General features: G+C 53.5%; 3 protein-coding genes across 5 annotated transcripts in view; 2 read left to right on the forward strand and 1 right to left on the reverse strand.

Moving 5' to 3' along the window:
- Positions 1 to 3,317, forward strand: part of RBBP5 (RB binding protein 5, histone lysine methyltransferase complex subunit) — a 10,282-nt gene extending 6,965 nt beyond the window's left edge. Inside the window, exons 11-12 of one of the 3 annotated variants that reach the window (XM_029962572.1) lie at positions 20 to 214; positions 1,639 to 3,317. In XM_029962572.1, coding sequence (XP_029818432.1) covers positions 20 to 214; positions 1,639 to 1,667 — 224 coding nt within the window. In that variant the 3' untranslated portion in view covers positions 1,668 to 3,317. The remainder of the gene's footprint in view (positions 1 to 19; positions 215 to 1,638) is intronic. The other 2 variants (XM_018079769.2, XM_029962573.1) reach the window with 2 other exon arrangements.
- A 1,006-nt stretch (positions 3,318 to 4,323) lies between these two features.
- On the forward strand, positions 4,324 to 5,239 carry TMEM81 (transmembrane protein 81). Its single transcript, XM_018079773.3, has one exon. The coding sequence runs from the start codon at positions 4,426 to 4,428 to the stop codon at positions 5,236 to 5,238; it is 813 nt and encodes a 270-aa protein (XP_017935262.3). The 5' UTR covers positions 4,324 to 4,425; the 3' UTR covers position 5,239.
- Positions 5,240 to 10,443: 5,204 nt separating this feature from the next.
- The window catches only part of CNTN2 (contactin 2), a 24,140-nt gene continuing 21,473 nt past the window's right edge, over positions 10,444 to 13,110 (reverse strand). Inside the window, exons 16-21 of the mRNA XM_029962495.1 lie at positions 12,943 to 13,002; positions 12,770 to 12,885; positions 12,254 to 12,440; positions 11,559 to 11,671; positions 11,306 to 11,474; positions 10,444 to 10,560 (exon numbers count right to left, since the gene is read on the reverse strand). Of these exons, the coding sequence (XP_029818355.1) occupies positions 10,457 to 10,560; positions 11,306 to 11,474; positions 11,559 to 11,671; positions 12,254 to 12,440; positions 12,770 to 12,885; positions 12,943 to 13,002 (749 nt within the window). The 3' untranslated portion in view covers positions 10,444 to 10,456. The remainder of the gene's footprint in view (positions 10,561 to 11,305; positions 11,475 to 11,558; positions 11,672 to 12,253; positions 12,441 to 12,769; positions 12,886 to 12,942; positions 13,003 to 13,110) is intronic.

Consider the following 13,110-nt stretch of genomic DNA (forward strand, 5'->3'; position numbering starts at 1 on the left):
TTTTTTTTCCCCCTCCCAGAAGTCCACCCGCTGCTGGGCGTGAAGGGAGATGGTAAATCCAAGAAGAAGCAAGCAGGCAGGCCTAAAGGATCAAAAGGTAAAGACAAAGATTCTCCATTTAAACCGAAACTCTACAAAGGGGACAGAGGTGCTTTACCTCTGGAAGGAGCAGCGAAGGGTAAAGTGCAGGCGGAGCTGGGACAGCCCTTGACAGGTAAGGAACCAACCTCAGCACCCCTGGCTTGCTTGGTGGCCTTGCTTTGTGCAGCCCCCTCAGTCCTTAGAGGTGTTTTTAGCTCCCCCTCAAATGGCACTTTGCTCACTCAGTGTTTGGCTGCTGTCAAGGAGAGGCAAAATTGGACCTTGGGGTGAAGTGGAACTGCTGTCAGGAATGGGGGGAAAACAAATCCAATTCCTACCCTGGGTAGGAAGAGCTTTAGGAGGGGTGCAGGGGAAGGTAGGCACTGTTTCCAGAGGATAAAAAATCATTTGGTCTCTTTGATAACTTCCATCAGCTCTTGCATAAACAGGAATGATGTGGTTTGGGGGGAGAAATGTAACTGGGGAAGGGTTCTGAAGCTCCAGTTGGCACTTTGTGCCATCAGTGCCAGGCAGAGGGACAGGGAACAGAGAAATCCCACAAGGAAGGAGGGAAAGGAGCATCACTGATGGTCTGTGTGATAAATGGACCCCGAGACAAAGCCCAGGAGCTGGATTTTCTGATCCAAGCTGTACAGCAGCCTCATTTAAACTGCAGAAGGCACAGATGCTGTAGGTCAGGACAGGGTTGGGGGGGTTTTCCCCCCTTTTTTGCTTTTTGGTTCTATTTTGTTGGTTGTGTGCTAAAGCAGGGCAGTTGCAGTCGCCTTTGTTGGGGCCCAGGCTGAGTCTGAGAGACACTCAAGTGTTTCTCATGGTCTCATTTGCCTCTTTTCTGGGAAAAGCTCATCCAAGCCCAGCACAGAAGGCACAAGTTTGGCTCCAGTGATGTGGAATCCATTTATTTTTAGATTTTAATGAAGAGCTCAGGGTTGAAATACGAGCAGCTTCAAAGGCACAGTGGAATTGATACATCAAATTTTGCATTTCCTTGAACTCAGCAGCTGCTGCTGTGGATTTTTAGAGTGTCCAGAAGTGACTGATTCCCCCCCTTCCTTCCCTCACTGCTGGTCCTATGCTGCCCACCCTGCTCCTTGTCCTTCCTGCTCAGCTCCTCACTGTTGCTTGTACTGGTTCTGATGATGTGCTGTAACAGGGAATGGGATAAAAGGGATGAAAACGGGATAAAAGAAACCTGGAAAAACGTGGGGGATGTTTCCTGGGCTTCCATTTGATCCCTTTTCACTGCAAAATGCAGGAGTTAAACAGCCCAGGGCAGCCTTGGGAGGGGCTGAGAAGCTGCTGGTGGCAGATCCACTGGCAGGGGGTGACTTCTGAATTCCCAGCTCGGGAAGGGACATCCAGCAGTGTCAGAGGATGACAGGCATCATTCAGAGAAGAGTTGCTTTATCTAGAAAACCTCGTTCTCCTTCATTTTTTTTTTTTCTGGCAAAGCTGCCATGTTTGGTGCTCTCTGCTTTCTGGTAACTCCTGTGTGGGGCTGGTCACTTATTTTCCCCCTGTCTCTGATCTCTTCAGCAGGTGGTGCAATCTCAGAATTGTTGTGAAGACCCTCCTTTACCCTCCTGTGCTCTTTCCTCTGTTGGCACCCTCGTGTGGAAGTGGCTGGAATGCTCAGTCAGAGGGACTGACAGAGCCAGCAGACTGGCTGCTCCTGGCCTCAGGGAGTGACTGTTGGCAGGACTGGCTCTGGAAGAGGCTGCTCTCCCTGGAGCAGAGGGGGATGTTGGCTCAGGTCGTGCCATTGGAGAGGGACTCGTTGGACTGTCCTGGTGGTGACAAACCCTGCTGTCCCCCCCTGCCACTCCAGAGCTCCCCAGCCTTTGTCTAAATCCTTTTCTTCATTCCTGGACTGAAGAACACCCCCAGTGTGTGTTTTTACTCCTGATGTGACTGTGTATCCTGCAAACTGCCCTTTCCTTGCTGGGAATTCTCCTTTGGAGTCCTGTTATTCCTGCCCAGCATTCCCAGGAGCTCAGTGCTCCCTGCTGACCTTAGTGCTGCTGCTGCTGCTCCTGGGCCAGGCTCTGGGGCATCTCCAGTGGAGGGACATGGATGAGAAGAGCCAGGACACCTCTGGAGTCTGCAAAGGCTGAGCCTTCACTGGGGGGATATTTTTGAGACTCTGCTGGTGGGAGAAGGAGCAAGTGAAAGGAGCTCTCCATAAAATATTCAGTTGATGTGTTTTCTCCCAGCCTGTGATACCAAAAGCTGTGTTGGCAGGTTCTGTCTGTCCTTGCAAGTGTTTTTATTCCCTTCCCTGGGAGGTGCCCTGCCAGAAATAACTGGGTTCCTCCTTCACTGCTGGGGACTGGGAGAGGGTTAAAAACAGAACCAGGATTTCTCTCAACTGAAACAGGGCTTTTTCAAAGGGGTTTTCTTTTTTTTTTTTCCCCACTTCTGGGTTAAAAATGGAAGAAAGGTGGATGCTGACAGATCATTCCAGCCATTTTATTCCTTAAGGACAGTTGGAATATTTTCCTTGTAGGAATGGGAAGAGGCACTTTCTCTGTCAACACCCACAGCCTGAACCTCTTGTACTCCACCAACATCCTGATAAAAGGAAGTTTTCATTCCTAAGGACCCTCGTTTCACAGACTTTTATAGCTCCTATGCAACACTTTCAGTTTTTCCCCAGTGTAATTATTGGGATTATCATGATTATTTAAAGTATCAGAGTGTCCTGCAGACATTAAAACCAGGGAGTCACAAAGAGATTGATTCATTTGCAGCCAGAAATGTGCAGTGGCTGCCTGGGGAAGAGGGGGAGACATTTTGACTCAGAAGCTTTTTAAAAACTGTTATTTTCATTTCCAGCTTTGGTACATTTTGCTTCATTTAATGGAATTTGTTACCAACGAGTACAATATTAGTGTTCTTCGTTCTTTTCTGCTCGTGGGATGACTCTGATGTGTCAAATCCACCAGTGTTTGGTGTGCCTGACCCCCCCCAAGCTTTAAAAATGCACAGCTCGTGGTTTGAAGCATTTGATTTGCCCCAGACTGAGCTTTCCACTGCTGGTAGAGCTTCTCTGTACAGTGTAAATGTCCTGGGTTTATTTTTTTCCCCTCAGCTCTATAATTTTATTTTCTGGTCTCTGGAGCTTTGTACAGTATTTGTCAGGTGCTGGCTTGGTGGTAGAACGAGGTGTCAGGTTGGTGTTTGTAAATAAAGAGCTACCTTTTCATTTCCTAAAATCTTGAGGCTTGTGGTGATATTTGGGAATCCCACAGCCCAGAGGGGAGAGCTGGGTGGGCAGGGCACCTCCAGGGACACTGGGTGTGGGAAATGCAGCTCCCCAGAATTCCTCATTTTAAGTTCAGGGGCGTCAGGAAGAGAAATGTGTGGATTTATGGTGAAGGGCTCAGCAATCCCAACGTGGGCAGAGGATTTACTTTGCCTTCCTCCTTGGAATGTTTGGGGCTGTGACATCAGCTCTGCTCCCCTGGCAGTGGATCTGGGTGTCACCAGAGGCAAACCCCTGCCCAGACTGCCTTGGATTTCGTTGGATCAGAGTGTCTGGAGGTTGGAATGTTGGGTTTGAACTGGGGGATGTGTGGGTAGGTCAGAACTGGACAGGTCCTGCACGAGGAACTGGGATTTCCTCGTGCTCCACAGCATTAGTTTAAAGATCCCTGCAGTAATCACCTCTGTCATCCTGTAGCTTGGTGGGAAAATTAAAGTGGAGCTTCTTTACAGTGGAAATTTGCCTGAAAAGGCACAGAAAGTCTTGCAGAGAAGGGAGAACATCATCTCCTCTAAGCTGTCAAATACCCCCAAATTGCTGGAATGTGCTGGATGGGAACATTCCTGCCCTGCTGAAGGAACTGGGATTCCTGACTCACATTCTGGGGGGCACAGGAAGGGGTTGCTGGGTCTCTTTTGGCAGTGCTGTGCTTCCAGCCTGGCAGGATCTCTCCTGGTGGAGGGATCTCTCCCAGGGGAAGGATCTCCCCTAGTGGAAGGATTTTTCCTAGAGGAAGGATCTTCCCTAGTGGAAGGACCTCTCTTAGTGGAAGGATCTTCCCTAGTGGAAGGATCTCTCCTAGTGGAAGGATCTCTCCTAGTGGAAGGATCTCTCCTAGTGGAAGGATCTTCCCTAGTGGAAGGATCTCCCCTGGTGGAAGGATCTCTCTTAGTGGAAGGATCTTCCCTAGTGGAAGGATCTCTCTTAGTGGAAGGATCTCCCCTGGTGGAAGGATTGAAGATGGTGCTGGTGGGATTTCAGAAACACCGAGTGTGAAGATTTACAGAGGATGCTTCTGGGGGTTGTTTTGGCTGCTGAATTCAGGTTGAGGAGCTGCCATGAAGCCCTTGGAGCAGAGCCCCGTCCCCGGGCTGGTGCTGAGTGCCCTGTGTGTCCTGGCCATGGTGTCCCCGGGTGAGGTGCCCGTCCTGGGCGAGGTGCCCATCTCGGAGGAGGTCCTGGAGAAGCTCAGGACGTCGGTGGCCAGGATTGCTGTGAACTCCACACCCTGCAGCGTCACCTGCGGGCCAGGCCTGAAGGTGGAGGAGCTGTGTGAGGTGACCCCGGCCGGGGAGAGGAGGAACTGCTCCCTGGTCAGCTCCTACTGCCTGGGCACCTTCCTGTGCGGGCTCCGGCACCTCACCGTGCCCACGGGGCAGCCCCTCCAGCTGCCCTGCCTGGCCCCCGATGCCCCCAGGCCGGGCAACCACAGCTACAGCTACACCTGGGAGCTGGCCCGGGGCCTCATCACCACCAACGACCTCCTGTTCGAGCCCCTGAGGAACTCCAGCCCCGCTCTGAGCTTCTCCCCCGCGCGGGAGGCGCACGCCGGGACCTACCGGTGCGACGTGCGGCTCCGGGGCACCTCCAAGCCCATCAAGAGGGTCTACTTTGGCCTCAGGGTCATCCCTGGAGACCTGGTGGGGCTCAGCTTCCAGCAGTCCCCGACCTGGGAGCAGAAGCTGGAGGGGAGCCTGAAGGAGGGGAGCTCCAGGAACGGCAGCCGGGAAGGGCGGGAGCGCTTCTGGGAGCAGCAGGAGTTCTCCGAAGCTGTGCTGGGAATTGGGAGCGGAGTGCTGGGGGCCATCCTGCTCAGCCTCCTGCTCTGCTGCTGCCAGAGGCTTTGGAGGAGGAGAGGAGCAGAGAAATGAAGGGAGATTCCTGCAGTTGTTTGTATTTGCCTCTTTATTGGTGTTAAGGGGGAATTCGGGGTGTGGTTCTTGGGGTGGTCTCTGTAGGGCCACGGCTGGACTTTGGTGATCCTCGTGGGTCCCTTCTGACTCAGGAGATTCCAGTGATTCCATGGGTGTTTTATGTGATATTTGTGCTTTATTTTCCGGCTGACACACATTTATTCTGGAATATTTCCTTGCACTTTGGTGCTGAGTTAGTGCAGGGGTTTAGAGCAGAGCCTGAGTCTCACTGGAGCAGTGCAGACGGGTGGGACGAGGCACTTTGCCTCCAGTGGAGTTCTGGAATGATCCAGGCAGGATTTGGAGGACACTGAGCCACGGCAAACAGCTGCCAGCTCACAGCTGTGCTCCTCTGATGGGTCTCTGTTTTACCTCGAGGTCTTTGGGGGTTTTATTTAACCTGCCACCCTTATTCCCCAAATTTCTCCTGCCTTGCTGAGAGCTCCGTGGGGCTGGAGCTGCCACAGCTCAAGGGTTGGTGGGAGATGTTCCTCCAGCAAGAGCAGATTTCCTGGCTGGCTGAGTCCTTTCCCCAGCTCCAAGGGTTTGGGCACAGTGGCTGTGGGGACGAGGGATGGACCAGCACTGCCTCCTTCCCTGGAGACACATCTCCTCCCACTGGAGCCTGGAAAAGTCCAGGTGTCCTCAGGGCTGGTTGGAGTGTGCCCTGTTCCCTCAGAGCTGAGCAGCAGAGCAGGAGCACAGACAGCCCTTCAGCTCAGGAACGTGACTGGGGGTGTTTTTAGTCCTGACTCAGAGCTGAGCTCAGCCCTGAAACCTCCAAGGGGGAGGAAGGGAAGAGTTCAGTGGGTCTGGGGATCTTTCCTGGAGGTGAACAGCAGGAAGCAGCAGCTCTGCAGGGGTGTTTCTTCCCCCTTGGAAGCACAACCAGGGACCTACGAAGTTCCTTCCCTTTTTACTTTCTTATTTTCCAGTAAACAACTCTATTTATTCTCTGTTTCCTTTTTTCCCTGTGAATTACAGGAATTCAAAGCACACTCAGTTCCAGGGAAAATAACCATCCAGCCCTGATATTAAAGATGGAAACATTACAATTAGTTTTTCTCCTTAGCAGAGCGACACAAAAATGCTTTAAATGGAGGGAAACACTTTTATTTGCCAGTGAAAACTGAAATAGGCACTTCCCACCCCTGGTTTCCAGAGCTCTTTTTGCCTTCTGAACACGAAGAAAATGGGCAAATTGGGAGTGACCCACCACGGGGGAGAGGGCTGGGAGCTGATGCTTAAAATCAACCAGGAGCTGCCCCATCTGGGGACCTTCTCTGCTCTTTGTGATGGAAATCGGGGACTCTGCATCCTGGGGGCAGCTGTGATTTTAAAAAACCTGGCCAGAACGACATGAAAGCTCCAGCAGAGCCCATTTCCCCCTGCTCAGCTGAGGAGGTCAGAGTGGGAGCCAAAAGGCTCCTTTTTCATCTTTTTATTATGTCTCTCTCTTTTTTTTTTTTTCCCTTCCTGAGGGGACCCAGATGCCCCGAGCAGGGAAGATTAATATATATAATTTTAATGCTTAATTTGAGATGGAAGGCTGGGATGGACAGTGTGGCTCCAGCTGTCAGCAAGGAGGGGACTGGGCCTCTTAATGGCACTTTCCTGGGGTGCTTTTTGATTAAGTGTGTCGGGGGGTGTTTAACTAAACAGGTCTGTGGGGGCTGGAGGGGAGGGAGGGAGGGAAAAAGGGACCAGGAGAGGCTGGAGGTGCAGGAAGGTCAGTGCAAGCAGCTGAAGCAGGAACCTTTCCAACAGCATCTCCCCATCCCTGCTTCTCTTCCCAGCTCTTCCCGAGAGATGGGGGTTCCCTCAGGCACCACAAGTGGATGAGTTGCAGGAAGGAAAAAAAAAAAGGTGTCTCTTTGTGCCGTGAGTTGGGAACTGAGCTCTTCACCCTCCCCTGGAGGAGGGGGCTCCGTGCAGACCTTTGGTGCTGCCGGGTCCCAGCTGGAGGAGTTTGTGTGGAACAGACTCCTCGGGAAGCAATTAGTGCTGAGCTGCTCCGGCCGGACTGGGAGAGGGAGGGAGTGGAGCCCTGATGGCTTTGGCACCTGGGGAGCTGATAACAGGAGGGGGAGCTGATGACAGGAGGGGGAGCTGATAACAGGAGTCCTTGGCAGCGCTGGGAATCGCTGGGAGCTCCTGGAATAGCTGAGTGACTGCCTCGGTGTAACTCTGCAGCAAAGGAAACAACCCCCCCGAGCTGCTTTTGGGCCAGGCTGGGGGACTCCTCCCTTGATTAATGGGACTCCTCCACTGATTAATGGGACTCCTCCACTGATTAATGGGACTCCTCCATTGATTGATGGGACTCCTCCATTAATTAATGAGACTCCTCCATTAATTGTGGCCCCTGTTCCTGCAGCAGCTCCACGATCTGCTGGGATAAAGCTCTGGGATAAGTATTCTTGTCCCCCCTTTCCCTCTCCTTTCTGCTCCTCCTCTCCAGGTTCTCTCCACCCCCAGCCCAAGCCAGCAGGCTGGGAAGCTTCCCCTGCAGGGCAGGACGTGCTGGGTTCTCTCCCCGGGGTGTTCCCAGCAGCTCCTGCCTGTTTGGCAGCCCGGATCCATTTGTCTCCCTGATTTCTGCCCGTTTAATGAGGGTTCTTGGGCAGGGATTCATCCCAGTCCTGGCTGCTCCCTGCTGGGATCTGTAATGATGCTGCCCCTGCCCCGGCAGAGCCCTGGGCAGCAGAAATCCCTGAGCTCATAACACAAGTGAGGAGGGGAGTCTCTGCAGCTCCTTTTCCCTTTTTCCTTTCCCTTTTTCCCTTTTTCCTTTTCCCTTTTCCTTTTCCCTTTTCCTTTTTCTTTTTCCTTTCCCTTTTTCTCTTTCTTTCTTTTCCCTTTTCCTTTTTCCTTTTCCTTGTCCCCTTTTCTTTTTCCTTTCCCTTTTTTCCCTTTCCCCTTTTCCCTTTTTCTTTTTCCTTTTCCCTTTTTCTCTTTTCCCTTTCTCTTTTTCCCTTTTTTCCTTTTCCCTTTCCTTCTTCCCTCCTTTTCTGTGCCTCACTTGCCCCCTCTGATAAATCACCAGCACCAGAACTGCCCCAAACAAGCCGTTCTTGGTCTTAATTTGCCTTGTACCTGTGCAAACCCCGAGCTGTGGGGTCTGCAGAGGGATTTTCCTGCCACCACCCAGGCCCTGAACTTGGCCTTTCTCATCCTCCAGTGGGAACCCTTTGCTGTCCCTCCCTCCTGTCCTTCCCTCGGGGGTTTCCCGGGGTTTTCCCTGCAGTTCCATAACCTGCCACTGCCTTTTCTGGCTCCACAGCTTCGGAGGATCAGCGAATTCCCCCAGAGTGGAGGTGGGGGATTCCTGGAGAGCTGCAGAGGGGCCTGGGAATGCCAGTTCCTCCCTCAGCCTGCCCCGTGCCAGCAGGAGCCTTTGCCTGCTGTTCCCACTTTATCCTGGCTGTTATTTGTCATGGGAACAGGGAGGTTTCCTTGCTTTGTGCAGGTGGGCTCGAGGTGTTACCACATTTCCATGACGTTTATTTTTCTTTGCCTGGTTGTTAAAACATTCCTGTTGTTTGCTAAACACAGGGAGCCTCCTCCCCTCATCCCAGAGCTGCTCATCCCACCCTGGGAACCCACCTGGGCTTCTCCCTCTTTGCTTCCAGGGCTGGGGAATAACTGGGATGGGTTACTCTGGATATACACAACAGGGAGACCAGGGGGTTTATGGAATCATGGAATCATTAAGGTTGGAAAAGACTTTTTAAGATCCTCAAGTCCAGCGATCAGCACTAAACTCCATTCCCGAGTGCCACATCCACGTGTTTTTTGGACATTTCCAGGGATTCTGACTCCAGGGCAGTCCCTGGGCAGCCTGTAATCTCTCAAATGCTCCCCAAGACTTGGGACACAGCAGTTTAAAATGGTTAAAAAGGGCAAGGAATTGGCATTTAACGTGGAAACCGTGCCAGGGCCTTGGCAGGGCTCAGTCCTGCAGCTGCAGCCCTTTGCCAGGTAATTCTGGGGGCTGGGAGTGTTGTCCTTTGGGAAGGAGGGAGGGAAAGGCCCCTAAAAGCACCCTTGGGATCAACCCAGCAGCAACAGGAATCAACCCTCATTAACTTTGGTCGACTGCTTTACTGGGAGGCAGAGATTTCAAGAGGACCATTATTCCCAGCCAGTTCAGGGAGTGGTGCATCCCATCTTTTCCCCTCAGCATCCCTGTGCTTTGGGCTGGGCAGCAGCTGTTGAGCCTGAAAGCCAGACCAGCCTCTGGGCTGGATCTCAGTCCTGCAGCCCCAGGCTGAGCCTGACATTTGGGCTGTTTGAACTCTGTGTGCAGGGAGAGGAATCTGAGCCCAGATCCTCCTCACTGTCCCAGTGGTGGCTTCCTCAAGTCCCCAGTTCTTGTTTCAATCATGGAATATACTTTCCCCTCCTCCTTTAAGCCCCTCATTGAACTGGGATTTACTGACACCTCCATTTTTAGGCAGAGCTACTTTTTTTTTTTTCCTAGAAAACTATCTCCTTTTCCCTTTTTCCCCCAGACAGGAAGGAAAGAAGCAAACAGGGTCACGACACCACCCCAAAAGCACGTGGGATATGGGGAACATTGAAGTTGCACCTCAGAGCAGCTGAGACAAACCCCAGGCTGGAGCAGAGATCAATCCTCCTCTGGCTTTAGCTCCTTGGGCTGGTTGCTGAAGAATTTGGCTCATGTTATGGGGAAGAAAGAGTAAATCCTGTCCCATAACTCCTCAGAGATGGTGTGGAACGTGCTGCTCACTGAACTCTCAGTCCCCGTCCATCCTCTCTGTCCCCCCCCAAAAACAATTCACTGTACAGAGTTAAAAAAAACAACAAAAAAAGTCCAATTTAGCAGTCTGGTTATCTCATACATGGCTTCATAAGGCAGAAAACCTACTGGGTGCCGTGTGGGGAGGGGGCAGTTGGCTGCAGAATTCCCAGGGAATTCTTCCTTTCCTCGTCCCTTTAAAAAAGTTTCATTGGTCAAAGAGCTGCGTCTCTCGTAGGAAACCTCACGTTCCTCCAAACCAAAAAAAAAAGCTGTTTCTTTCCTCCTCCTCCTCCTCCTCCTCTGTCAAATCCTCTCCCTGTGGGGCTGCTCTGGTACAAAGTGGGAGTTGCAGCAGCCGAGGGTTGTGGTTTTCCCGCCTGGGTCGGGGGGAATCCCGTCCCGAGTCCTCGGTCAGAGCTCCAGGGAGCTGATCAGGGCCACCATGAGCAGGGAGTTGGTGGTGATCACCACAGCCTGGGGCCTCGTCCCCGAGTCTTCCACCATCATACTGGTCCCTGGAAAAGAGAGGGACAGGGAAGGAGCCTGTGCCTGGGGGCACAGACAGGGGGGCACTCGAGGTGTTGGTTGGGGGGTCTGTGTGCTCCTGTTTGTCACTGAGGAACCTCCCAGGAACACTCGTGTGTTGGAAGAAGAATCTGGAGGTGGGGTCTGAGTGCTCACCCCCCGGACCAAGGGAACCTGCTGGGGGGCCCCAGAGTCAGGGTGGGTCACAAACAGTCAGGATTTCACTCTTAGCAAAGAACTGACTTCTTAGTTTTGAACCCGGGGTGAGTTGGGGGACTGGGGGGTCTCGAGGGCTTTAGCTGCAAATATATAAGGTGGGTTCAGGCTGGAGTGAAAGGTCGTCAGAGCTGGGGGAGAGGTTTGGTGGGGGGATGGAGAGCGATGTGCCAGGAGTTCTTTTGGGTGAACAGCACGAGGGAACCAAAGGCCATTTCCAGAAAAGCCCCATTCCAGAATCTCAACCTAAAATACCGGGATAGGATGTTCTCCTGTGTCCCTGGAAGGGGGAGTGGGATTTAAAAACACCCTGGCATTGATGGTTACACCCTGGCATTGATGGTTACACCCTGGCATTGATGGTTACACCGTGCTGTGGGGTCAGGTGGGGGAGGAGGTGGGACTGGGTCACCCTTTGTCCCGGCCCAGCGGTGGGAAGGACGGGCAGGGGAGATGCAGGTGACTCCTGTCTCTGAGCTCCTGGGAAGCACCTTGTGAGGGGCAGAGGAGCAGACCTACCACTGTTCCGGAGGATGTGAACTTCTGCAGGGGTCCCGTCCCCTCCCGGCCCCGTGACCCGGATCTGCACGAAGGCGTGGGTGAAATCCTCGGGGACCGGGATGTCGATCCGGCTCTTGCTGGCCAGGTACAGGGTGGGGGCAGAGTGGGAATCCTGCCTGTAGAGCATCTGTTGGGAGAGGGAACTGTGAGTTTTGTGTTTTCCTGGGGGTCAGTCCCCCCTGAGGGCAGCCCAGCTCCGTCCTGCCCGTACCTTGTACCCCGTCACCGCCGACTCGTCCGCCCTCGCCACCACCGGGTCCCACTTGATGGTGACTGTGGAGCCAGAGAAAGTCCAGGAGATGTTGCCAGGTGGCCTTTTTGGTGCTGAGGGATGCAAAGCAAGACAGGGGGTCAGTGATTCGGGTTGTGCTGGTTACAGCCACCTCCTGAGGCTCCGTGAGCAGGGCTGGTGTCACCCCCGGGGAGGGTTTAAAGGCCACCAAAGGTGAGCCTGAGCACAGAGCTCAGGTGAGGGATACACAGATCCCAAGGTGAGGGATACACAGCTCTAGGGTAGGGGATACACAGAGCTCAGGTGAGGGATACAGAGATCAGGTGAGGGATACACAGAGCTCAGGTGAGGGATAGACAGAGATCAGGTGAGGGATAGACAGAGATCAGGTGAGGGATAGACAGAGCTCAGGTGAGGGATATGCAGCTCTTAGGTGAGGGATATGCAGCTCTTAGGTGAGGGATACACAGCTCTCAGGTGAGGGATACACAGAGCTCAGGTGAGGGATACACAGACCACAATTCTGATCTCGGAAAATTCAGGGGAACCGTTTGGTGGATGACATAAAACAGCCTCAGAGCAGCAGGGTAAAGAGTGACTCAGGTTTTTGGGGGTCCCGAGGAGGAAGCAGCGGCCCAGGGGAGGGGGCTGTGCAGCCTGGGGGGGTCACTCACGTGGCCTGGTGGTGGTGACGTTGGTGGAGGCGCTGGGGGGGCCGGTCCCAGCCCGGTTGTAGGCTCGGACTGACACGTGGTAGTTGGTGTTGGGGTTCAGCCCTGTCACGTGGGCAGATGTGACCAGCCCTGCTGTCCTCACCCTGTCAGCTGCCTCCTCCTTGTCCCCATCCTTCCAGTACCGGATCTGGGCAGAGAAGGATCCAGGGGGTTTCAGGAAGGACAGAGGCATCTGCAAATCCACAGCCAGGGCTGGAGACCCCTCGCTGTTATTTATTATTTTGCCTCGTGTGTGCCTGGGATTGAGGTGGAAAGGCAACCAGGACAAAGGGGATGTTTCTCTCTCAGCCTCTCCTGTGAGCAGCAGCCCCAGCCCCATCAGAGCCACTTGGCTCTTCATTATCCTCCCCCTTTGGCAGCAAAATGCTGTTTCCTTCCAGCTCCCTTGACCTGGGGGAGTTTTCTTTGCTGGGCTCTCCCACCTCAGCCTCAGTGTCTCCCACCCCAGGCCCGTACCTCGTAGCCCAAGAGCACTCCTGTGACATCCCCCTGCTCCACGGGCTCCCAGGACACATCCATCTCCGAGGACAGAACAGACTTGGCCACAACCCTGTAAGGAGCCACTTTGGGTTCTGAAAAAGACAAGGAAAGGGAATAAACTCCTTTTTCCTGGCTCTGGGCAGCAGCACTTGGGCACCAGACAAAGGGCTGTCCTGCAGCCCCCTCCCCCTGCGGGCAGACAGCTGGTGCTGTGGGACAGAGCAGAGCCAGGGGAAGGGATTTAGGGACTTAGGAGGACAAGCAGGGCCACAGCTGGGTGTCCTGGGGGTCTGTGTCTGCTCTCAGGCTCTGGGGCA

Source organism: Manacus vitellinus, unplaced genomic scaffold (assembly GCF_001715985.3).
Source record: "Manacus vitellinus isolate BGI_N305 unplaced genomic scaffold, ASM171598v3 scaffold_47_pilon, whole genome shotgun sequence".
In the NCBI taxonomy this organism is placed as follows: domain Eukaryota; kingdom Metazoa; phylum Chordata; class Aves; order Passeriformes; family Pipridae; genus Manacus; species Manacus vitellinus.